General features: G+C 36.8%; 1 protein-coding gene across 3 annotated transcripts in view; it reads left to right on the plus strand.

The window, feature by feature from the left end:
- Positions 1 to 25,335, plus strand: part of ARHGAP18 (Rho GTPase activating protein 18) — an 83,720-nt gene extending 58,385 nt beyond the window's left edge. For all 3 annotated transcript variants that reach the window (XM_071740963.1, XM_071740965.1, XM_071740964.1), the window contains exons 5-15: positions 1,426 to 1,595; positions 4,134 to 4,299; positions 6,645 to 6,736; positions 9,357 to 9,434; positions 12,186 to 12,345; positions 13,905 to 13,987; positions 15,173 to 15,379; positions 16,164 to 16,310; positions 21,161 to 21,285; positions 22,502 to 22,563; positions 25,199 to 25,335. In XM_071740963.1, the coding sequence (XP_071597064.1) occupies positions 1,426 to 1,595; positions 4,134 to 4,299; positions 6,645 to 6,736; positions 9,357 to 9,434; positions 12,186 to 12,345; positions 13,905 to 13,987; positions 15,173 to 15,379; positions 16,164 to 16,310; positions 21,161 to 21,285; positions 22,502 to 22,563; positions 25,199 to 25,290 (1,382 nt within the window). In that variant the 3' untranslated portion in view covers positions 25,291 to 25,335. The remainder of the gene's footprint in view (positions 1 to 1,425; positions 1,596 to 4,133; positions 4,300 to 6,644; positions 6,737 to 9,356; positions 9,435 to 12,185; positions 12,346 to 13,904; positions 13,988 to 15,172; positions 15,380 to 16,163; positions 16,311 to 21,160; positions 21,286 to 22,501; positions 22,564 to 25,198) is intronic.
- The last annotated feature ends 1,343 nt before the right edge of the window (positions 25,336 to 26,678 follow it).

Raw genomic sequence — 26,678 nt, forward strand, 5'->3', positions numbered from 1 at the left:
TGAAACACCAGCTATGATTCAGAAAAAGTCTAGCTAGTGTAATTTTTATTTTTTTTTTAATTATAATTTAAAAAATAAATTCGATGCTTCATGTGTTGTTAGGCTTGCATGCTTGCAGCTCTGCACTTTTGCAGACCCCTGAAAGTATCAGTGTAGACCAGCATTTCCCTGACTCATTCTTTTTTAACCAACCTATCTGCAGCTTTCTCCCTGCTTCAAGGTCAGATTTTGCTGTAGCTGTAACTGTTTTCTGGGAATTTTTTTCTGGCTTGGCTTAGCGCAGTTATTCCAGGCCATACAAAAATTTCGCACAGCAGTGTAAGGAAATTAATTAATTATTTTATTAATTTCCATCCTGCTTATCCTGCATTCATGCTTAGCTTTTGAATAGGCTGCAGTCTTCTCTGAGTGGGAGTTAGGGGCAGAATCACGGTCTTGCTGAAATGAGCAGAATTAATTTATGTTTGCACTGGTTCTGAGAAAGTCTGAATTTCATCACAAATACTTACAAGGTGTTTGTAATGTCTTGTATGAGTAACCTAGTTCTGGATGCATCCTTTAAGAAGTACCACATCACAAGAGAGATTGTAAAGAGATAAGAATCTTTCCCTGGCTAAATTGTCTTTGATGCTTTGTAGTAAATATAATACAATTTTCCTCTTGCTTCTTTCATGACAGATTTTTAACTTCAGACTGAAGAAGCAATGGTTCATTTACTATGAAATTAGACTTCTTGTTTTCTGAAAGCAGAACTGCCTCTGTATATGTTCTAAATTTGTCTAGTGTTTGATTCCTTTAAGGAACAAAGAAAGAGAAGTAAGACCATGTCTGTGTACATAGTTCTTCCCTGTACCCTGGAAGCATTTCTAAACAGTTTTGAGGAATCTAAACTCTTCAGACTCAGGTGAAGACAGAAATGTTGGGATAGACATAGTCTCTGTACTCCCTATTATTCCCAGGTGTTAATGCTTTAGGTCATAGAGGAAACATTCTCTTTCACTTTTGAAATTTTAACAGCAGAAAGAGTTACTGGTTTGGTTGCAGGATGTTGCAGTCTTTGAGGCTGGAAAGTGTTTAATGGCAAGAAACTTCTGATGCCAAAGATGTTTGCCTCTGGGAGATTCTAGGAGCCTGCTGTTTGTTTGAGGTGAAATGCTTTATCTTTTTGTAATAGATAAATAGGAGAAAACTTAATGCTTTGGCAGAATTACCCAAGGAAAACTAGAAAATATGGAGCCTTTTAAGAAGCTAATTTGTCAAATTACACAAGAAATATAGAAATTGCTGAATTAGCAACCAGAAAGTCTGTCCACTGCACAGCATTAACTTCTACTTGGTTTTAAACTTATTCTCATGCACTGATTCTCAGTTGTGGTTCTCAATTGTGCTGCTATTGATTATCACATTTTTTTACTCTGTTTTCAGGTGCAAAGTTCAGTCTCGGAACTGATGAGCAGAAGAGCCCACTTGAAGAAATGCCATTTTCGGACACTGATATCAATTTGGAGATATCATTTTCAGAACAGGCATCTAATCTCAAAGATAGCTCAGTAGATAAAATGTGCAAGGCTGGAGGGGGTGACACTCTTCTCCCGGTAAGTGTTTCCTATTTATTGCTCTCATTTCATCTTTATGAGTGGTACTGTTTGGATGGTATTTATCTGATAGTAAGTGCATTAGATTTAGAATAACATTGTTGGATCCAGCTTCATATACGACAAGAAGACATGGTCTTAAGCTCTGCCAGGGAAGGTTTAAGTTAGATATTAGCAAGAAATTCTTTACAGAGAGGGTGATCAGATACTGGAATGGGCTGCCCAGGGAGGTGGTGGATTCTCCACCCCTGGAGGTTTTTAAGAAGAGACTGAATGTGGCACTCAGTGCCATGGTCTGGTAACCACAGTGGTAGTGGATTAAGGGTTGGACTTAATGATCTCAGAGGCCCTTTCCAACCTGGATGATTCTGTGATTCATGGAGATAGACCTTCTCAAGATAACTAAGTTTTGGGAACAGTGTTCTCAATAACATGGAAGTAACTGTAATGCCTACTTATGTCTGACAAAATGCTCTCTGTGTAAGCAATAATGAACTGGTAATATTAAGCTGAAATAATGGCTTAGTTGTAGTTGTACAAAAATCTGTCCTTCCTTCATTTGTTTAAAGCCCCTTTTGCTGTTATTTGAGGTGAGATGGTTTACCTCTGTAATAAAAATCTCTGTTGTCATTTAGAAAGGGTTAGTGGGTGCCCATAAAAACCTTGTGCAGTTATGCTATGCAAGAAGGTGAGGGATGAGAATGAAGGAAAAGAATGATATATAGAGGTCTAAGGTCAAAGGGGAGGAAACTAAACATTAGTTTGTGCTCAGTTTTACTTTCAAGTTCTTAAAAAAAAAAAAAAAAAGGCTCATTCTGAATGAATCCAAATAAATACAAAAGAAGATCCTCAATGAGTTTTTGTTGGTAAGCCTCAGGCATCTCTAGGGCTCTCTGTCAATCTAACATTTCATGAATATGCAGTTATGTATAACCTGTAAAAATAATGACTGGTGTGAAAAATGCCTTTTTTTTTTCCAACAGGGTATGCAAACATGTTTGAGTAAACATGGTGTCTGAAGTAATAGTGTTTCACAGTTCTTCAACCACTTACTTAGATAGGAATACGTGCAGTTCCTAAAGCAGTAATTACCCCATGTGTCCTAGTTTAAACATTATAAACCAGACACTAATGGATATTTAGAAATGGATTCTAAAGTGTTTGAGTCATGTTTCTGTAATGCAGCCTATAACAAGGAAATGATAGCTATACTGTAATATATTCTGTATATATTCATGTGTATATGTATGCATAAAATGTGCATTAACTGTACTTCCAGTGAGGCTTATGAACAATTGATGAAAGACATGGCTATGGGACTTCTCCTTCAGTGATGAAAGGAGTGGCAAGATGGTAGGAAAAAAGAAGGGAGTTACCTCTTTAACTTTGCAATTCATATTTGTTACACCTTCATTATTGGCAGCTATTTTAAAACTATTTAAGCTATTCAAAGTTTGTGCAAGCCAATGAAACCTCAAGGCAGGAAACTGACTATATATATCTACAATTTGCAAATCATGTTTATGTTTTAGTATGCACCCTTTGTAGTCATGTACCTTAACCACCATTTCATCTACTATGTCTGTAGTACAGGATGAGAAAACAATTGTGAAGTATTATATATATCTCTTCAAATGGAAGAAAGTCTTGTTAGCCTTCCTTCTCTGAGTCATTCACTCTGCTAATGTCAGGCACAGGCAAGAGTCTTGCTTAAAGGCCTGCTGGTGGGAGATGGAGCTAAAAAGCTCTATGAGCTGGAAAGTCCCTTTTCCTCACCCTCTCAAGTCAATTCCTTTATATTGGTCTCTGCAGCTTCTGAGAACTTAGTTCAGTAGGAATGGGCCCTAATTAACAATTCTCCTTTTCTAAGATGGGAAGCCTGTTATGATGATAATGATGATGAGCAAGACTAAGAATAAAAGCTAAGAATAAAAATATGGCAAACGTTTTAGTTTGTGTGCAAAAGTGCAGAGGGATTTCTATGCCAATTGTATGTGCATAAGATTGTTCATGGACAGCTATTTCCACCTCTGTAACTTGCAACAGGATGCAAAAATTGTTGATGTGAGGTGTGAGGGTGTGGAAGGTGATTCAAGCAAGACAAAACTGGATACTTGGAGGTGCACAGTGAAAGGACAAAAGGACATGAACACAAGTGACTATAAGGGAAATTCTGCTTTGCAAATTAAAAAAAAATCCCCATGAAACCATCGAGCACTGGAACAGGTGCCCACAGAGGTTCTTGGGATTTTTCAAAATTCAGCTGGACAAGACAACAAGCAACCTGATCAGACTTGGAATATAGCCTTGCTTTAAGCAGGTGGTTGATTTAGATGACCTGCAGAACTCACTGTGAACCTAAATACTCCCATGATTTTAAGATCATCTTCTTTTCAACCTGTTTGGAGGATTCTTCCATGATTTAGTCAGTAACAGCAGACTTCGTGATGAAAGGTTGTGCCCTGAAGGAGGCACAGCCTTTGAGCTAAGTAAGTCATGACTTGGATTATTAACTCTGCTTTAAATCTCTGCTTTCAGAATTTCAGGCTGCCGAAAGACAAAACAGGTACCACAAAGATTGGTGACCTGGCCTCTCAGGACATGAAGAAAGTCCATTCTTTAGCGCTGATTGAATTAACTGCTCTCTATGACATACTTGGGACAGAATTCAAGCAGCAAAAAGCTGTAAAAATAAAAACCAAAGGTGAGTTGGTGCTTCATATTCTGAACCAAATGGGTCTATTTTAATCTATTTAATCTATTTTGATCCAGTAAAACAAATGCATCAGTAAAGTAGGTGACAAAGGCTTCCACCATCTCCAGTGAAGGGCAACAAAAGCTAAAAGCTCAGGTAGAACTATAGGACAGAATTACTTAGTTTGGAAAAGACTAAGTTCAGCAGTACAAGTCACCTCTTTCTTCTTCTGTCTGGTGCAAACTTTCCTGCGTCACACTGGCCTTGCCCACCCAATATTTCCTCAGGTCATAATGCAATTTTTATGCTGAATGGCATCATAATAAGTGGAAGATTTGGGCTGTTGCAGGGTGTGTTGAGACAACTGCAGCATGTAATTTTGCTATTCAAGCCATTGGAGCGTATGTATAATCAGAGTGCTTTCCTTGGGAACATAGGACACACTGAAACCAATTGCAAGGTGCTAGATGTTTTCAGTGCTTTGTTTTCTGTATTTCTGGCTTCTGCCAAATGCTTTACAAGAGCTTGAAATGTTACCAGTTAATCGCAAGCCTTCTTTGTCCAAAACCTTGTTGTCAAGGTTCAGTGAATGTGACAGTGCAATAACTTCAGATAATTGAAAGCAACAGAGAGGGCTGAGAGATATACAGCAAGGTACAATAGATTCTTCAGAATATGGGCTTCATTTTAAAAAGTTATTTTCTACTACTGTAAATGCAAAAGGCATACACAGGTGTCATCTGCCAGACTTTGATCCCTTAAATGCATTTCATTGCAAAAGGGCTTGTGCTTTCACTAATAAACAGAGACAAAGCATTTTCTGTTGTATTTTGGGTTTTAGTTTTAACTGGTACTTCTTACCAAATTTATTATTTATTGAATTTAAGTAATAGAATTATTATGGGAATGATGGGAAGTCATAAAAACCACTAAATTAGTTAGAAACTTTATTAGAAGTGAAAAAAGTTGGGTTAAACTCATGGATATGTGTATGGAATAGATAATGACATATCAACCTTTCTGCCAAACAAATCTGTTTTTGCAAAGTGGTGCCTTCATTACCTTGTTGCTTTACCTGACCCTCACCTCTTCACTCCTGAGAGTGTTGTTTGGCCTATTGATTCATAGAGTGGTGGATCTATTGGCTGTTCCTTTTTGTGCTTGATTATGTACAGATGATGAAAACATAATTTTTATGGGGAATGCTGGGCTCTGCCCAGCCCTGGCTTTCTGTTGACCTCCTACAGTTTGCTTCATCTCAGGTGAAACTTTTAGTATTAACAAGATCTTCAAGATGATAAAATGATGGGGTAAGGATGTTGACTGTATGTATGAGTCCCTCCATATTTTATAGGTAGAATTTTTATGCTGATAGAGGTACAAGAATTCCCTGATTTGGCACTGAAATAGATGTTTCTTTGACGTATATCACAGTCTCTCAAGGACTGACATCTTTTTAGTAATTACAACTGTTCTGTGTTCAGTATTGGCGTGGCATCATACCAAGCAGAGTTTTTAGCTCTAAGCTGTTTCAGAAAAATTGCACATATAGCAACTATCAGTACTTCTGATAGAGAAATCCTATGTCAGCAGACTGGGTTGTTAGTTACTAGCAAAGCTCTCTTTTAATGGCCAATCACTTCTATTCAGCTGGGGAGTCCCCTTTATTTGAAGACTAAGGCTAGTTTTGCATCAGGGCTAGAGTAATTGAGACAATTCCATTTTGGGTTGGTTTTTTTTTTTGGGTTTTTTGGTTTTTTTTTTGGTTTTTTTTTTTTTTTTTTTTTTTTTTTTTTTGTAGTTTGGATTGCCTCAGCACTATCGTAAAGGCTGTTTTCTAACCAATACTTAACTGTGCTTGGGCTTTTATTTTACAAAGAGCTGAAAAGCTCTTCTTTCAAAAACTTTGTAGAGAGTAGTGTTCAGAGTAACTGAGAGATAATTACATGTGTCTCATTTTTTAGTAGCCAAATTTCTGTATATATTACTGATGCCATTTGCATCTTAACTATAGTAACTTGCATTGAGCAATGAAGCTCTGCATTTCAGGGTCATCATCACACCCATTCTGCAGACCAGAACCACGCAGATGGTTCATTTATGCAGTTTGCTTCACTGTACTGCAGAATATGTGAATGGCAAATTGAAGTCAAAACAGAAGACTCCTGATTTACGGCTGAAGGAACAGTTGAATGAATCCTTTTAGTCAGAATGTTTTGTGTAATAACTTAACTGACAAAGACATTAATTCCTTTAATGTATTGAATAGGCTTATTTCTTGTGGTTTTATGCCATCATCACATGCAGTGGAACAGATGTGTATAAATCTCAGGTTTTTTTGCTTTATTTTTCAGACTCTGGCTTGTTTGGGGTCCCACTGTCTGTTTTACTGGAACAAGACCGGAAGAAGGTGCCAGGAACCAAGATCCCACTGATTTTTCAGAAGGTAAATCAGCTCGAGCAGGTCAACTTGTTACATTCCTGCAGATGACAAAACTTTGTCCTGGATTTACTTGCTCCCTGTAGCAGTTTTCAGTATATTACTATAATTAAACTTGCTGTAACTTTTATTTGCAGCTTTACTTTTTTAATTCAGTAAATGTGATACTTTTCTTTGTATTAGTTATATTTTGAGTTAAAGGAATAAAGTTAATTTGTCGTTACAACTGGTCTCCATGATTTAGGCAAGTTTTCTTATAAGCCTGTGAAAACTGACCATCAGTGTAGGAACCCACTGCATTGAAATTCCATTTCATAAAGGTTGTGTAACTTCCATTATCAGTAGGGCTGCCCTTTATTTTTTTTTTTCAGAGCAAATCCTTGAAATTCTGTAGAAAATCTCAATCCCTGTCCCACATACTGAACCTACCTTTCTACGAATTGACTTTCTCCTTTCAGAAGTGATTGGGGCCACAGGGCAGGTGGTTAGAGAGTGGAAATCAGGCTGGATGACTCTTTCTGGCAGTGACAGCAGCTCTTTCTCCAGATTTGTTGCTTTACAAAGTGAGGGGATGCTTTGGCCTGTGTCATTCAGTAAGGGAGAAAATAGTGGGAAAGATGATGGAGACCCTGGATTTACTGTCCATGCATAGCAGGTCTTTTTGCATGAGAAAGAAGAGACCACATGTGTAGACCTGTCCTAACACCAGCAAAGTCATTGCTATCTCATTACTGTTTCAGTAGGTTTAGGGACCTGCTTGTTAAATTATTTTTCAAGAAACAGAAAACTCAAAGTAGTTTTGCATCACTCTCTCAAAACTATTGCTGTGTCATTCATGCCAGAAATTACTTCTTCAGGATCATAAAAATACATTTCTGGGAAAAACGCTATCTAGGCAAAAAAATGAAATCAAAATTAAAAAAGAAGATTGATCACTGTGCTAACCTAACAACATAGTAAGGACAGTTATTCTGGAAAAAAAGTTATACATAAATATTTATAGTTCATAGATGTGGTATGTTTTTCAAGGTTCAGACATAATTTGGAATACAGTTTGCTTTATATGAGAATATAAAAATAAAAAGTTTCCCATTTCTTTTGTGTTTTCTCTTTAGTACATTCTGTCCAAGAACAGGGGATTTATATAAAACGCAAAAACGAACATTCCTGTGCATGCTGCTGCTTTAAATGTACCTTGGTTATCCATGAAACAAAGCAAACCAAGCTTATAGGAAGGCTGCTTAATTAAAAGAAACTTTTTACTAAAAAATACACCTAGTTTTTATTTCAGTGAGGAGTTACAGTTAAAGGTAATGACATGGGATTTTCCAACCCGAAAATTTGAAGGTAATACTGATCCACTTATCTCCACCAGAATTTTCTGCTGATCATAATTCAGGTCTCTGACCTGCTAATGAAGCCATGCAAAAGCAACTCTGCTAGAGATGAAGAGGGGATTTCCCATAGTCAGGAGGCTACCAAGCCAACTCTTGCACCTCAAAGCAGCATTTGGAAGTGTGCAAAGGAGTCGTGGCCACCAGAAGGGCCACCAGACCTTTCCCCCTAGACGTGGTGATGGTGACAAATCATGCAAGATGCCCACAGCATCTTTGCATCCAACAGATAAGAGTGGCAGTCCCTGGTCTGGTGTAAGCTGTGTGCAGTAAGACCTGGATGCAGCCATTTGGGGTTTTTTTTTGGTTTGTTTTAACCAAGTAAAATGTATCAGGGTGACACATACTGTTGTCTAACTTTGAGGTTTTTTCTGTGTTATTGGTTTTTATGGCATTTATCAGTTTCATAAATACAATGGTAGGTAAATCCCCTTTAATTTCTGTATCTGGAGAAAACACAACTGCATTGAATAATTTTTATTACTCTAGATCTGGCACAGGAAGGTATGTAACAAAGGTGCTGCCCTAGTTAAACACTATGAGAATAATTTTCGCTAAAATGATATCATCTTGATGTTTAAAAATTCTTTTGAATACTCTTAGATCCACCAGTGAATATTTCTAGGCATGTATTTTAGTGAAACATAATTTATCATACATGTTTTAAGTATTGCAATTTCTAGTATGTAAGTATTACAAATTTTCTAGTAATTTATCTAAGCCATGCATAGGATTGCAAATTGCTGAGTTTGTTAGGAAAATGCCAGGATTTTAAAAACCGAAGCTTTGTAAAAGGTGACTTAAGTCACCTCTGCTAAAGTTGTGAAGAAAAGTATTTATAAGAAAGCTAGGACTATATCTCTAATGTTACCTTTATTGCTTTGATTCAGAGATATTTTAATAAGTGTAATAATTGAATTTTATTTTTGAAGACAGTAGTTTTGGAAAAAGAAGTGCTTTAGGCACTGAAAGAGATCTAAAAAGCACTTTTTAAATAAAAAGGCACTTTTCTCTGATAGTGTTAATAAAACAGCTAAGAGCCATATTAAAAGTTTTTTTTTATACCTCTACAGCAAATATAATCAATTGGTAAATTGTTTTTGTGTCTTCATGTTACGTGTCCATATGCATGCACACACAGATACATACATAAAACTGCAGTATATCAAAACCATCTACCAGTAATTTTAATTTGGTATCTCAATTCATGCAATTTTCTTTGTGTTTGACAGTTGATTGCCCAGATAGAAGAGGCAACTCTAGAAACAGAAGGACTTCTTAGGATACCAGGAGTTGCAACAAGAATAAAGGTAAAACGTTGCACACATTCTCAACATCCCCCAAAACTTACCTGCACTTGCTGTATTTAGTTTCTTGTGGAAACACATTTTAATACCAGGTTAATACCAAGTTATGAAAATTTCAAAAACAAAAACCAAAATGTCTCTACAAAGAAAATGGAATTATGTTAGCCAAGAAGCTAATGGTTTCATCCAGGGTAGTTTTGGGGAGATAACAGAAGTTCAAGTGTGAAGGAAAGTCAAGGCTACATTTCAGTTGTGCCAAAATCTCATTAATTCTTGGTACAAGCTTTCCAGCCTTTTGTTTTTTCTCTGAACCAGCTTAATAATCTGAAGAGTGCACACATAGTCTTTCTACCTCAGGAGGATGCTTTTCTCTGGCATTCTGAGCCTATTTGAACAGCTAGACTTAACCTTTGTTACAGGGCAAGGCAGCCAGCATGCACTGAAGAACCTTCCACACTTATTTTTATGAGCAGCAGTAAAAGTCCTCAGCTCACTAAGTACAGTCTTGTTAGGCACATCCACACTCACTGACACTTGGCAGAGTGAGTGCCAGTTGCATGCAGACCCTTCCCTAGTATTTGGCCTTAATGCAGGAAACTAAATGCACAGTCTGATTCATGCCAAGACTCAATGTGTTAAAAAGACAGTCTGAACTGGCCTCAGATTCATAACAGAAGGAAACATTTAAGAGGATTCAGCTGTCCAAAGACATCGGCCAACATCTGTCATGTAGAACTTTGTCCACCAGCTGGTGTATTAGAAACAACTGAAAGAAAGGAGTATTATGGAAATTGACTTTATTTACCAGTAACTAAGATTAAAAAAAAAAATATTTTATTTTTCATTTTTTTAGTTTTCATCCAGTCTTTATTTTTCATTTTTTATCAGTTCTGCATGTTGGAATTATTTTGGAGTAATTTTTTTTTTTTATTTACTTATTTTATCAGTTTAATATTATTTCCCAGGCAGGGGAATATTTGCTATTTGACTTTCATTAATTTTTTACCCATTTATTTGCAGGCACTGCTTCTTTAAATTAAGCAACTGTTTTGTTAGCAAAGATGTTAAGTGCCTTATTCAAATGGCAAACCTTATAGAAAAACAGAGAATATAGCATACTAAAGAACTGATGTTTTTTCTTCTATAGAAAAAGAAAATATTTCCCCCCTTATATAGCATTTTAGAAAGGCAGAGCAAATATCAAGAAAAATATTTTTCTATCTTACTTTATATATGTAAGGGGAGTTATTAAAAAATTGCACTTCATATCTATAATACCATATTTAAATACATTTAAAATCCATGTGTTGGTCCACTAAGGTGCATAATTGGCATTTATGCTCTTGCCTCTCAGATAAAGCAATTAATTCTAGCTAGATGTTTAATACTGCATTTGCCAGAGCGATTTGGTCTGATGTGGATGGTTGAGCTGATGAGACTCAGAGGGAGGGTTGTCATCTTTTTTTCTAAAGCTTGTTCTTGCTGATGAGCAGGACATCATATCCACTTGACTTTAGACATCTGAGTTGGGATCTTAAAGCCTTTGAACCCTCTGCGTAATCAGTGGAGACAAAAGATCTGTCTGAAGGAGAGCTGAGAACATCCATCTTATGTCAGCCTTAGTGTCCACATTTTCTTTGTAAATACATCATTTTACATTTGGACAAAAATAAATTTAAGTGAAACAGTATCTTAAAAACATATCTCATATCCTCTGTGTTTGTTCTCTCCAGATAGATAATTCAGGCAGTATTTGTCCTGGCACATTCCCTCACTCCATCTCACAGACTTTACAAAACAAGCCAGTGTCTCTGTCCTCCTTTTCTGCCTTGGAGAACTGAGGCAAGAAGGGACAGATTTGAGAGAGGTGCCTTAGGGCCACTGGCCCTGTCCTGAGGCTACTTCCTACTCTGCTGGGCTGGGAAACAAATTAAGTGGGTCCAAGGCTGGGACTGATGGCTAATGAGAGACTTGGGAAAAGAGCTCAGTCTTTGCAGCATGTTCTCATCCATACATCTCTGGAAGCCTCATAATAGCAGAGCCATGGGAGCAGGGGAGCTACATGCTACTGTCTGTCTGCTGCCAACACTACCCTGCCCTTTCCCAACCCCAAAGTTATGAGGTTTCACTGAACCTTTCAGTGCTGCTGCTTCTGCTCATGTTTCACAGTACAATCCCCTTCCACAGAAGGCATATTTTGACATTCAGTGCTAGGGAAAGCTGTTATGTGCCCATTGGTGCAAAGTTCCCTGTAGATGGCAAGACATCCAGTCACACAGCACTTTTCTCTGTTTTTTAAAAACAGAACCAGTTTCACCTTAGTGTATGCTTTTATAGGATACTGTGTGTCAAGCCACAAAAACATATTTGTTTATGAAAATTGCCATGCATGCATTACAGCAACACTAGCAGTTTTAGAATTGATACGTGTATCAGCCATGTCTTAATATTTTTGGGGAGGCGAAGTCATAACCATTACATGAATTAATATGGTACCTGGTTCTTATATTCTACGTAGGCCTGAGGCAGGATCGTGGCATTTCTTCTGATTTGGCTGTCTGCTGCCTGTTACTATGTGTTTGCTTTCAGTGATTCTGACCCCCAGTTTATCTTTTTGTAGCAGAATATCAGGGACAGCTGGAGCTAAGTGATATTTCAGATGTAATTTTTTTCCCTCTTTCAAAATATGGAAAGTATTCCGTGACTTCCACCAGCTGAGTGTTATTGATGCTTTCTTTCTCTACTGCCTTTCAGAGTCTTTGCCAAGAACTGGAAGCAAAATTTTATGAAGGGACTTTCAACTGGGAAAATGTAAAGCAACATGATGCAGCAAGTCTTTTAAAACTCTTCATCCGTGAACTGCCTCAGCCACTCCTCACTGTAGAATATCTCAAAGCTTTTCAAGATGTACAGAGTGAGTATTGTCCTTTCTGTCTCAGTTGTGAAGAACTGATACCAGTGCAGAGTAGTACCTCTTTGCTGTACAACTGTTTTCTCTAATAGTACATGAAACTGAAAAACAAAATGAGTAAAACCAATATGACTTCTCCTGAGAAAAGAATGGGCATATTTTTTGCTAATTTACAAATATTTTCCTGGAACATCTATTTTAGTAGTTTATAAAATGAAAACACATTGCCACTTTCAGGTAAGGTGTTTCTGATAGCTGTTAGGATGGACAGACATGTAAGGAAATTCTGGATGATGGTATCAGTTTATAAGCAAGATTTGCTTTAAAAGAAAATAACAGCAAAGATATAATTGTTCTGCAGAAAATCTAGCAAATGGTGCTAATGGACTTTCTTGTTGCATTTTGAACATTGTGATGTGGTGTTTTGGAACTAAACTTAAGCCATACTTTTAATATATGTTTTTCTGGAGCAGGTAGATATACTGTTATCACTACTTGCATGTTTTGAATTCCTATAGTTTGTCAGTCATTTATTCAGATTCTCGATTCTTATTATGGTAGTCTGCAAGGTGGTTTTATTTATTTCACCCATGAACTTGTCTTTTTGACAGTATCTCCAAAACTGATTTGTATGAAATATATTTGAAATAGCAGTTCAGTTGGAATCCCAGCAGGATAAATGAGAACAGCCCTGCTGAATTTTGAAATGGTGTGATAAAACTATGTCAGATACTGCAGATACCTGCTTCTTCCCTTGTTTTATGTATGGCATGATTTATTAGGAACCTGCTCAGCAGACTTGCCAAAGCATGTATTCTAAAGCATGACAAGAGGAAGTTTTATCACTAAGTGACAAAAGTGAGAGAGTTTCTGCTGCTCAACACTGCCAGAACACAAGAGCTCTTCTAGGAGGTGGAGAAGTGCAGGGACGCACTTGGCCTGCCTCTTGGGTGAATGACACACCACTGAGCAATTGGGTAAAAAAGCAGAACCAACGTCACTTTTCTTTAATTATAGCTTGGCACATTTGGTATGGCACTCACTGCTGTAGATATGTGTTAAGCTTCTCTGCTCTTGGCTTTATCCCCACTGGTTTGCCATTGCAGCTGCTGCTGCTTATGTAGCTGGAGACCTGCCTTCTTCAGCAACACGTGGTATTTATTCTGCGTGGGTGACTTGGGAGACCGTGCAACTGCTCAGGCAATCAAAGAAACTGTGAAAACAGTTTTGAACATACCCATTCATATGTTGGGGCATGGGCTCGAAAAGGGAGGAGCTGTTAGCTGGCTATGTCTTCTTGTAACGTTGCAAAAATAAAGAATCACAAGGCATCTAGAAAATACTGCCAGAAGACCGCTGAGTCATGCAGCAATTGAATTCTGAAAGAACATTTGGAAATGAGTATCAGAAAACAAGGATCTGCCAGCCCTTTGTCATGTTGTGACAATTTGCCATGTGTGTGCATTCGGCATTTTGCAAGAGATTTCCACTTCAAAATCATGCTTTTTGAAGAGGAGAAATGACAATTTTAAAACACTGAGGTTCATGTGTTTCACTGGCAGATCTTCCAACGAGGAAACAGCAGCTGCAAGCTTTGAATCTTTTGGTTCTCCTTCTACCTGAAGCAAACAGAGACACTTTGAAGGTTAGAATTGCTAATACTTTATTCCTGCACAAATATTTCATCTGTTACTGTGAATCCACTGTAATGAATGCTGTTGTCTTTTAACATTTGGGTTTTTTCAGTTCAAAGTTAATGCTGAAACTAGTGATTCTTTTTTTTTTTTTTTTCCTCATATTTCCCAGAACTTCAGAGAAAAACACCTTAGAACCCTAATTCCTCTCAAAAGACTTTCAGGAATGTGACTTGAATTTATTCCAGAATATTGCAATAATAGTGTCCCTGTTGAGTGACCTTTTCTCTCACGAGTTTAATTCCTTTTATAGCAGCTACAGTCATTATTTCCAGTGCAAAAAATAAACTATTAGAATACTGTTGCTTTGTGAAATGGGTTTAGCTCTTTGTCTTTATTCCCTATTTAGCTGCGTGCTGTTTATTTCTTCTCTCAAGAGGCTCAAAGTTTACACTGGAGTCTTCCAATTTGGTCTTATCCTTCTATAGCAAAGCCGTTCATCTTTTTAAGAATATGCTTACTGTTAAAATTGCTACAATCAAAAATTAATTTGCAGGGTTTGTGTAGGATGCAGAACATCTATTATAAGCAAAAAATCCTATTAGGTGTTATTGTTTCAACCTGACTTTGTTTTTGAGTTCATTTACTGTGTAGAAGCAGTAAGGAGGGCTCCTGAGTTGAGTTACAAATATATGGAACTGAATTAATTGAAGATTTTCAGTTTCCAATTGGCTACCTGTCATGCACAGTGCAGTTGTTTACTCATTAATTGCTTACCAAACTGAAGTAGCAACTCCCATGTTTCCATAACTATTACAGCAGGCACTATTGTGTTCACTTTCATCATAAGAAAAGCCAGTGGTAACGATCTCAAAAGCATCTGTGGGATGCTACTTATTCACCTAAGTAATGAGGGTTTTGCAAAAAAAAAATCTTATTCTGCAGAGCTTTGAAGTCACCTGAATGCTTTTGAAAACATTATCAACAAAAATAAGATCTATTTACCTCATTTCTCAAAGGAAGCAAAGCTTGCGTTACAGTCCCGTGAATAAACATAGGCACACCCCCTATTATTGATTGTTTTTTATGTGGTTTTATTAGAAATGAAGAGCTTTTCCCAAAAATATGTAGCATCATGTTTCACTCATAACTTTTTCATATGCAGAGTTGAGCTGTGATTTCGTCTGTTACTGCAGGTACTCCTTGAATTCCTCCAAAGGGTAATTGATCATCGAGACAAAAATAAAATGACATTAAAGAACGTTGCGATGGTGATGGCCCCAAATCTTTTCACATTTCATGGGTTTGGCTCAAAGAGTATTGAACAAAGCGAGTTTGTTATGGCAGCTGGAACAGCAAATGTCATGCGTTTTATGATTCGGTACCAAAAACTTCTCTGGACAGTAAGTGTATTCTTATAGGGGAGGGGGAAAATCCATAAATTTTGCAAAGAAGTCTGGAAAAATAAGTAATGTGAATTTAATTCCATGATTTAGAGAAAGATCAGTCCCATCCAGCTGGAATCCTCCTCATAAATAATTCTAATAGGAATGAAGCAGTATCATTACATCTTATGGTTACTCTGGTCAGCGTTTTAATATTGTATGACCATATGTGAACTTAAAAATAAGTCCTTGGGGGATCTTTGTATTTGGCCTATCAGTATGCATCGTTTTGAGAAATTTATTCTTCTCTGCTTAGAGATGCTAGCAGGAAACACGGTGTTTTAGTCCATTTTCCTCTTGGACCAAACTTCATGTAATATAAAATATGTTTTGATAAAACATGAATCTGTGTCATGGTCTCAATTAAAGCTCTAACTTAAACTGACTAAGGTGAGTTCAGGCTTTGTTGTCCATCAGCAACTTTAAACAATTTTGACCCTTGCTGCATGTGAGGAAAAGTTATTATCACTGTTGTACAAACTAAGTGTTAAGTGAATATTTTTTTTGTCTGAGGCAAGGAAAAACACTGCATTATTCCACCTCTCTTCCCTTGAGAACTTACTGAATGGAAAATCACAAATGGAGGAATTTTTAAATTTTAAGTTTATATTATCTTTACTTATTATTGGAAATAAATACTATTTTTTCAAGTTCTACCTGACAATTTGTGAATTTACAGAGTTTTGATAATTTAATTAAGGAAATGTCATAGATATTCATAATACTATCTATTTTCATCTAGATTCCTAAGTTTATTGTTAACCAAGTAAGAAAACAAAACACTGAAAGACAGAAGAAGGACAAAAAGGACAAAGCTATGAAGAAACTTCTGAAGAAGATGGCATATGACAGGGAAAAGTACGAGAAACAAGAAAAGACCCCTAATGATGTAAGAAAACATTCGTAAACCTATAGTCTCTAGTGAAAAAGTAGATATAGCAGGGAGTATATACAGGTATTTAATCGAGAATTTAATTAAATTGAAAGTTAATGCATGTTTTGTAGATCTTAGTTACTAGTATAAAACAAGTAAAGGGTTGATCTAGGTTTTGTTTGTGTGCTTATTTTCCCAGATTTTTTCATAATATTTTTATTCTGAAAAATTATGTCCCACAGTTTGTTTTGGTTTGGACACCTGAGGCAAAAGCTCCCTAGGGCTGTATCTGTCGAGGGAGAAAATGTTGTGACAACACTCAGTACTACTGTAGCTATATTTAGATGCATTGCTGCCCAATGCAAGTCACTGCAGACCTTATGCTTATTAAAAAATAAATATCTAAATTTCACTATTTGACATTTAATAGTGTTTGGACACAGAGCTACCTTTCAGTCCTTCTTCCTGCTCTATGAGTTCCCAAACCACTGAACTCTTTGCCTCAAGGAATCTTAAACTTTTGTGAAGTGGAGCACTCTAGAGCATGCACAACCTGCCCAGCCCAACCAACCCCAGAGGATGAAACAAGTGTAAAAAACTGATGATCTGCTTCTTATGCAGCTGTTGTCCAAGTGTCTATTCCCAGTTTACCCCTGCACAAATACAGTTTAGTATCGCTCTGTTAGGTAATGGACTTGGTGTCAAAGCTTAAGTTCCAGTGTAACACTCTTCATACATTTGTTGCAATGAAAAAAAAAATCCTGTGGCATTATAGTGTTACTTTTTCCTGTACTTGGGAAATATTTTAATTGAACTGTTTCCACTGCCATAAAACCTTTTCAAATATATTTCTCATGTAGCTTGAAATTGCTAATTATTTACAAACTCAATGAAGTTAGTAATGACAATTTTTTGAGGCTCATTAGCCTATACGGTGTGGTATCTTAATTGTAATGCATTTGAAATACATTGTTTGAAAGCTACTTTAAATACATAAACAGATAACATCAAATAGGTGTATCCTGATAACATAATGCATACATAGCAGATTTAGGCGTTTTGAAAATATCACCTTGTGCGTTGAAGTCTACTGAAGATTGTGGTGAATTGGAGACATCTTGTGGTAGTTTGGAAAAATGCTTTGGCCTGCATCGTCTGCTTTTCTTACCAAATATTGGTATGGCAAACTTACAGAAAAGGTTTGTCATAAGCTAATAAAGGCGTCTTTTAAAGGTATTCAGAAAAAAAAAAAAAAAAAAAAAATTGGGAAAATGAATGCACTATAATATCTCTTAAATCTTCCTGATTTGGTCTTGCAATTGTGCCTGCCTATTTTAAAATGTGCAGATAGCTGGATTCTTTGGACAACTGCATCCAGTATCTGCTGGAGATTTATATTTCACTGTTTCTACCACATTTTGTGTGCAAAATTTGACATATCTATCTCTTAATGTCCAAAATTAATTCATTACCCAGTTATTACTTTGCCTTCCTTTCCCATCTATCTATATGAAGGAATATGTACACAGAATGAGGAATTACATACAATTTTAAAATAAAGCTGATTAAACACTGAGGTTTAGTTTAAGCTGTCTAATAAGAAAACATTTTTTTGAAAACAATTCAGTTGAATTATGATGAGATGACACTTAATGCTGCCATCCCCTGTTCATCATAGAAATAACAGCAAATACACTGAAATAGGCAAATGCTATTCCAGCTTCGAGTATTGGATTTTTTTGCAATTTGGTGCTGTTGGTCTATTAAAGTAAAATACACCTTTTTAGTCCATTGGGAAGTCAGGGCTGAAGTCTCATGTAATACATTCTTATTCAAATGTAAATATAAAATTATTACTCAATAATTTTCTTTAAGCCCTAGAATTATATGGGGATTTTCTTCAAAATTAAATGGTACATTTTTTCACAAAACCTTTAGGATTATGTGAAGCATTCATTAATTTAGATCCTGAAAACATGCTACTCTTAAAATCATATTCAAAAATTGATAAGGCTTCATTTTGAATTATAGTTTTATATGTTTTCTCAGGGTAAGAATTGTCTCTTTCTTTAAGGAAAATTTGTTGTCGGATTTCTTTTTTCCAATTTTCAATTTATACTGCCTTAATTTGAAATATAGGTGATTTTTTCCTGCACAGTTCTGGCAAGTAAGGTGCTTAGAGTCATAGTGAATCCCTGCTCCAGTGAAAACTGAAAGTTTTGAGAGCTAATTATCTTGTATACAGCTGAATAAAAACTACTAAAAAGTTGCTCTTTTCTACCACGTGCTCTGGCACCCCACATGATTAAGCGAGCTGGAGAGAGCTTGAGTCACTTCCATGCTCTCCTGAAATACCTCAGGATCTGCGATTTAGTGCCAGTCAGGTCATTTGGATAAAGTTTGATTTGATCTCTGATGAGGCCTTTCTATCAAACACATTTCCCCTCTTAAGACTGAGATTAAATAGCATTTCCTTCAAACTTTGGGCAAGATCTCTGTAAAGTGCTAAAAGTGGTTAATATCAGAGGGCTCATGAGGGTTAATTGAGAATCATTAGCATTAGAAAATTTGTGAGAGTTAATTGCTTTTTCAGATACCTATGTGTACCTATGCCCCCAAGTGAGTGTTTGGGATTTAAGTCTTCATGTTGAGGTGCATAATGCTATAACCAGGCAAAGAAAGATACCCTCAGGACTGGAATTTTTTTGCCTGTTAGCATTAATCAGATTTGTACTGCTGGTCTGTTTCAGCGTTGAAAACCTCATCCTCAAGAGAGCCTGTGAGGCAGAAGGGCAAACTTTCAAACTAAGTAGTTATGGGTGACCCCCCCTTCAGCATCTTGTTAATCACCTGATGTGTACTTGTCTCAGGTGTTGGGAGGTGGAGGCCTAACTTGGATGTTTTAAACTGGGCTGTGCAGAGAACTGGTCCTTCTGTGACTCTGTTCCTACACATTTTATGGACAGATTTTCTTGCCACACCAACTTGCACAGAGAATGGGCTAGGGGATGCTCAGTATCTGTTCTCTCTACAGTTGGGCACCATGAACATATTGTTCAGCTGAGCATGAGTTCTGTAAATGCAGGTGGTAAAAGTGCCAAAATGCATTAATTAGCTGAGCTAATAATGATTCTGTCTGAATAAACAATGTAATTATTCTGTTTGATCTGTGACCATAATGTTAGCACTCTGTGGACATTTCTTGCTCCTTCTCTCATATAATCAAAGCAAGGCAGGTTTAAAATAATTTATCATATGCGTGCTGTACAGAAAACAAGTCCTGATATCAGCTGAAGATTGAAAAAATGGCATTAAAATTAACTGAGAAAGAATGATACAAAACTGGAAAAAGAAAAAGCATATTAAACTTACCATGCTGAATTTGATGAAAGCCCAGTTAGGGACATCTGTAAATAACAATTTCATCCTTAAAAGTTTCCTTTTCTTTTGCCAGGTTCCCAACAGTCTGGAAAAGAGGCAAAAGATTTTAAGCAGGATTTAACTTTCTAGCAGATGGCTACAGCCATTGCTTCCCTAGGCAGAGGCCTTAAAGAACAGGATTGACAAATTTAGGGATGGATGTAGGGAGTTGCTCTTCAAGACCCATTGCAATCTTCTGAATCTCTTATTCCAATATTACTACGAAGCAGATTCTCAAACTGGTGAATCTTAATGCTTTACACATAAATAATTATGATGTCTAGTATTTTTAAGTCAATAAATAATAAGACTGGATATGGGAGGATTGTTTGTTTAAAATTACTTTCCATAGCTCATCACTGCAGTTATAACAAGCCATCAGCTTTCTCAGAAAGCTGTGCTTCTGATTCTGCTCACGTTTGTACTTGTTCTGTATTCATTTAACTCCAATGGTTTCAGAGCAGCCATTCTAGATTCACAGGTGCCCAGATTTGTTCACTGATTACAGAAGAAATGTTCAGCCTTACAATTGTAGTAAATGGGGGTGGAAAGGAGAATGAACTCTCATAATCAACCTTGACTACTGAGACTCTTACATTTCTTACCCTATCAAAATGAGTACATTTGGGTAAATGATAATGTAATATGAATAAAAAAATTACCTTAAGATCACCAGGAACAGAAATTAGGACCTTATTCACAAATAAATTATGCCTTTGTAACTTCAAATGTCATGAACTCTTAAGATGAACAGAATAACTGTCCTTCGGAGCCTTCTTCTCTGTAACTAATATGATTGATATTAATCACCAAGGTTTTTTGAGTTGAGATAAAATACAAATGCATTATGGAGTCAGTCCTGCAGGCTGACTAGCTGAACATATTCAGGAGAATAAAAAAACAGGGACAAAAAGTTGCACTAGTGAATATCTGTTTTAAAGGAAATGATATTTGAAAAGAGGTATCACCTAAAGTAGACCGAGTCATGAATAGTTTGTGATTTCTTTATTTGGAATGAATTTCAGATTAAATGAAAGTAGAAAGGCTTCTCCTGTACGTTTTAGTGCGGGTGGTGGTGCAGAGGGGTTACCTGGCTTTCCTGCCTGCAGCAGGTCTTTTTCATATCTATTTCATATGCTTCTAATCTTACCAAAGTGTGTTCTTAATTCAGCAGTAATTGTTATTGTTATTCTTAACATCTTTGAAAAATAATTAAACACTACTGTTGTTTTGTTCTAAAGTTCTCCCTGCTGTTAAAAAGCGAATTGAATGTCTGATGTAGTTTACTGAATTACTGTGTAGCCACCATGTTTCTGCCTAACGTGTAGTAGATAGTAGTTAAGTAGAGAGCCCTGTACTAAGTTACTTATTCCGTATGGTATTTTGAGAAGCTCATCAAAGCCAGCTGCTAGCAGCTTTACTCCAACACCATTATTGCTTTGCAGGCTGATGTTCCTCAGGGAGTGATACGGGTACAAGCACCTCATCTTTCGAAAGTTTCCATGGCAATACAGCTGACAGAAGAACTGAAAGCTGGTGATATTGTAGCCAGGTTTCTCAGCCAGAAAAGGTACCAACCTTGTTTTGTTATCATTTTGGGTGAATGGCTTTTCATATATAATTCTTAGGGGGTTGTACTGGATGACCTTTATAGAGGTCCCTTCCAGCACAAATCATTCTATTATTTTATATTATATAACAAAAAAAGTTTTAAAATTCTTCAAGTCCAAGTTAGTTCAGGAACTTTGGCATCAAATTTAGCTATTACAATACATGCTTGAGGAATTAACTTTATGCTCCTGTTGTCTTTAAAACTTAAAAATGCTTCAGAAATATGTGAGTGCTGTTAGTAAAACATTAACTGCTATTTAATCTCAGGAATACGTTTGTAACTTTCTGGGAAGAAGACAGAAGGGAACTCCAAGAAAATAAGTCTAGGAAAAAAAGGAATGAGGATAAGAGAGAGGAAATATTTTGTAAAAAATACGCTTATAGTTAGCAACAGTATAGGTACTGGGATATAAGCATCTGTAAAAGCCATGCATGTGCAGTGTTTTCAAAGGAAAGCTACATTTAAGTCATACAAATCCATTTATAAGGGGACAAGTTTTAATCAAGCTTTTACATCTTATGTGAGCAAAGTAAGACTTGACTTAGTAAGATATGTAACATGTGTGCATCATATATGACTATACATGCTAAAGCAGTAATGTGGTGCACTAGCTGAGATTAAGAAGCTGCTTTTTTTTTTTTTAAATGTTGCTTTTAGAGGTTCGCACTTCTGACAGTTATTTTCTGGCTGTGTTTTAGCATATACTATTACAATTAGCAGTTAGAATAATAGAATTGCTTTGTAGGACAGGGACTTTGTTCTTCCACTGCCTGTTTTTTACTTGAATTACAGAAAAATTAAAACCATCAAGAGTGTGGCTTCTCTCAGCCAGCCATAAGGCTTTTTTAGAAATGTGAAGTGTTTGAGGGGAATACTTATTTTTGCAGCAACAGTGAAAGGAAATTCAGAGGGTAAATATCAGGCTACTTGTTAATAACAATGGAATTCTTTTCCAAACCCCCATCTATCTTATCTTTTCTGCTCACTAGCAGCACTATTCATTTGCACTAGCTTGAAAGAATATTCTTGTTCACTTACTGTATCAGTAAGCAAGTATAAACTCAAAAGGTTTATAACAGGCTGATCTTAATTAGCATAATTTCTCCCAGAGACATCTAAGTGCTTGATGTACAAGCTCTCTTGCAATATACTCATTGTGTTTTGTTCCTGACAGTGGAAATGTCCAAACACTGAAGAAAGAAGAGGTCTTTCTCTATGAAATAGGAGGAAATATTGGTAAGAATGACTTCTGAACAACTTCTTTTGCTAGAATAGGATTCCTTGGCACATTGTCCGTGTGCTTCACTGTGGCTGTATTTTTATTCATGTCCCCAGTTCTCCCTGACACTAAGGCAGAAAGTTAACCTCAGGGAGAAAGAAGCTGAGATATTAGTGTTATCATTGTATTAGTAGAATCTGATCTCTCCTAGTGGAAGACTGCAGCTGTAACAGGTGTTCTTGATAGGTGTGCACAGTGAAGAAGCACATAATGGTTGGATAGAAAGGTTTTTGAAGCTCATCTTATTCATCTCTTTGAGGCATAATAAGTGAACTTACAGTCCTTCACGCTCTGCATTTGAGCATTGCTTTCAGGTTCCTTTGGGGAGAAAAATGCTCAACCCCAAGAATTACCTAGTGAATTAAGTTTTCCAATGGTCAGTCTTTCCTGCACTGTCTTCCAAATCTGCTTGATTAAAGCAAAGAGCAGATCAGCAAGGTAAACACCAAAGGATAATTCTGAACACAATTCTGAAATTTTCTTTGATGTATGCAAAAGCATTTTTGCATTTAAAATCGCAGTCTGATCACAGTATTTTTCATACGCTCAGTAAAAAACCCCCAAACAAACCACCAACTATAAAAATAGTCTTGGATTTGAGTTACATTTACTTTTTTCTTTTTAACTGTTATCTGTTAAACTTTAGAGAAGTTACAAAATTCCATGCATACACAGTACTTCTGCACCCTGCATGTTTAAATCCTGTATGTCAATTGTTACTTCTACCATTTTTCTTTTTTACCTAGTCACTATTTTAAATTGGGTGTTTTTGTGTGTGTCTAAACAACAAGGCTTAGAGTACATGAAAAATAACACTTTTCTGTGTTCCCTACAACTGGTACATTTTAATGTTTTTACTAAGTCTGCTAGCAAAAAAGAAGTTACTAAGATAGCTGGGTGACAAATTAATGTATTCTATGTTGTCTTGCATATATTTGCAAGGCATATATTTGACTGTTAAAGCAGGTTGTGATCACAGATGTAAGACTTCTTTAAAGGAGTAAATTGTTTAATGTAGAGATATAGTCATTGTAGAAGAAGATTTTTATAACAGAATTACACTGGAAAAGGGATGACCACTTTAAACATGTGGCAGAAATTGTATGTCTTTTGGAGAAAATACATGGCTAGTTTTGTTATGAAACAAGATAAAAAGCTTGGACGTTGCCTCTTTCTGACTGCTTTACTTTCAGACAATTTCAACTTTAATCAGCCCTTAAAAATACTCTCAGTTGAGGTAAGAGAAACTCCCTGGCTTCAACCTGACATCAAACCAACTGTCCCAGTCTTTGTAATTCTCCCTTTCTGCCCAAACTGACTGACTTATAGAGAGGGAGCCCAAAAGGGAGGAGACTCGACCGGCTCATCATAAACTCCTACACTTTTACTTGGGCTCACGATTCCAACAGGCACAATGCTGTGATCCTGCCCCAGAGCAGATGGAGCTGCTGAAGTCTCCACACATTTTTTTAACACCCAGTACACTATAGGCCTTCAGGGCACTCAACAGGACTTCTGCCATTGCTCTGTGTTTGGGACTGGATCCCCCCATGGCAAACCTCTGTTCCTGTGCTCTCACTGCCTGAACGTGCTGCTCTGTGTGGGGAAGAAGGCCTGGGTTCAGCAGGGTGGGTGGGACAGGTAATGTAGTCTGGGATAAAATGCTAGAGGAAGGGACAAGCTGCCACCTGGCAAGGAGAATGGATGGAGAGGGAGAAAATGGAGACTGATCCTGGTTGAGCAGGGAGTTGTATCTTCATGCCTACTCTGTGCAAGGAGCCCAGAGAGCTGGCAGGACAAACCCAGCTGCAGTGTTACACCTCTGCTCACCTCCTGCTTCAGGAGAACATGTGCTTGAAATGTCTCCTGGCACACAAGCCATCTACCCCAACCACTTGCATGGTAGAGTAGGACAAGGGCTGTGATTTAGAGCTGCAAATACATAGGATAATGCTTTGCCTGTGAGGGAAAGAGAAGAGTATGCAGATCTTGATGGATCAGCATATGCTATTTTCATCAGAGCTACTTGACATAAATTAATTGCTTGCAACTCACCAAAAAAACCTGCACTACTTTTCCCTCTTAGGACAATAACCTTTACAAGTGCTATACAGAACTGCTGACCAAGAGGACCATTAGTCACTAATGCCTTCTTAGCAAGGACAAGCCTTACTCAAACTTCTCATTTAAGAAGAGGAAAATATCCTGAAATTTTAATGGTTTCTATGCAAATGTGAACCTATTGATTTAACCACAAGACTTAACATGTTTTAACCACATGATTTAACATGATTTAACCACAAGAAGACTGGGGCATTGTTCTTTTTTTCCTAAACCTTCATGGAGGGGAGTTCCCATGTAATCTGGCATGATCTGACATAGAACATGTCCCAGAGGTGACACCGCCCCTACTTCATTCTTCTTTCTTTGTCCCTTTTCTCCCCAGTAGAGAGGAGAAGGGTAAGAGAACTTCTAGCTTTGTTGTCCATTGTTTAATAACACAGGGAGGGCTTGAAAACCTACATGGAATTTTGAAGGTTGTTTCCTTTCTTTTTTGGTACTGATGTAGCTATATATCTCTTCTGTTTCTAGGAGAACGCTGCCTTGATGATGATACCTACATGAAGGACCTGTACCAGCTCAACCCAAATGCTGACTGGATTATAAAATCTAAGCAGAGCTAAGCTCAAAATTAGCAGCAAAAAAAAAAAAAAAAAGAAAAAGAAAAACCTGTGGACTTACATTGTAACGCTGAATGTTTCAAAGGGATGGTGTGTCCTTATCCACTTTTTAAAAAAAAAAAAAGTGATTACCAGTAAATTTTCAGTTTTACTCACAGCAAAATTTTGCAGTTAGCACAGTTTTCCCACTCATATTTGAAATGAGAATAAGTACCTTAAATATTTTAATGGCACTAATCTACCTCCCATCTGGTAGGCCTTGTTTTAGAAGAATTTATTTTTCAAACAGATGTTTAACCTCTTTTATGTTAGAGATCTACAATCTGTTTGTGTAGAATTCTGTGTTCATAAAGGTCTTTACAGTGCTAATACACTGGACAACAAAATCTTGATCAGCACTTCTGAATGGTACAGTATTAAAAACACTTAAAACCAGTCATATGAGTTTCCCAAATAAGGGAGAAATTCACAGGAAAAAAAATGCAGTGCAGTAGGTTTTGTCTTTTAAAGTCCTAATGTTGTTCACTTTCTATGTAAAGTTTCATGAAAACTTCAAATTTTTTAAATTTTAAAAAACTGTGAAAATGCTTTCTATGCAGCTTTTTTCTAGAATTTTAAAATATTTTTATCCTTATTCCAGCTGATTATATTATTGAGATTATTAAAGAAAAAAAAAAAAAAGGCCATTTTGACAAGGTGAGTAATTTTTAAAGCTCACCATTCTTGGCAGTGTTCTTTCTGGAATATTGTCATACACTAGAAAGACCCTCAGGTTTTTCAGCAATGATGTGCAGCTGTGTTACATAGACTGGTTTCAAGTTTTTTTTTGACACCTGATAGATTGCATTTTGTGAACTGCCAAAACCCACCAATTACTAGCACAATAAAAACCTTCAAGGAGAGTAAAATAACTGTGGAGGTGAAACTGCAGTCTAAATTTCATAGGTAGAAAATCACCAAACTTTTCACTCAAAGTCAGTGTAAAGGTCTACTGTGAAGTTCACATTGGCTTTTTCGGTATCACCTACCATCAGCTTTATATCTGGTCTGTTCCGGATGAGGCTAGCAATCAAATTCTAATTTCCCTTATGCAGATAGATACTGTCTAATCCAGTTTAAAAAATTAATAGACCAACCCGTGGTGAACTATTGCAAATTCTTCTCTTTCCAGGGAAGGACTGGAAAGCTCCCCATGGAGTTTACTGATAAAGAATTAGAGCTTGGCATGAGTTGTTGCAGCACAAATAGTTGTGTACTGTAACTCCAGCTCCCCAGTCCCACAGCAGCACTGTAGTCTCACTGACTTGTGTACCACTTTACACTTTATTTGTAAACTAGCTCAGCCATGCTTACCTGCTCAAACCTTCATGCTGACTACCTGGAATAACTAC

This window comes from Heliangelus exortis, chromosome 3 (genome assembly GCF_036169615.1).
Source record: "Heliangelus exortis chromosome 3, bHelExo1.hap1, whole genome shotgun sequence".
Classification (NCBI taxonomy): domain Eukaryota; kingdom Metazoa; phylum Chordata; class Aves; order Apodiformes; family Trochilidae; genus Heliangelus; species Heliangelus exortis.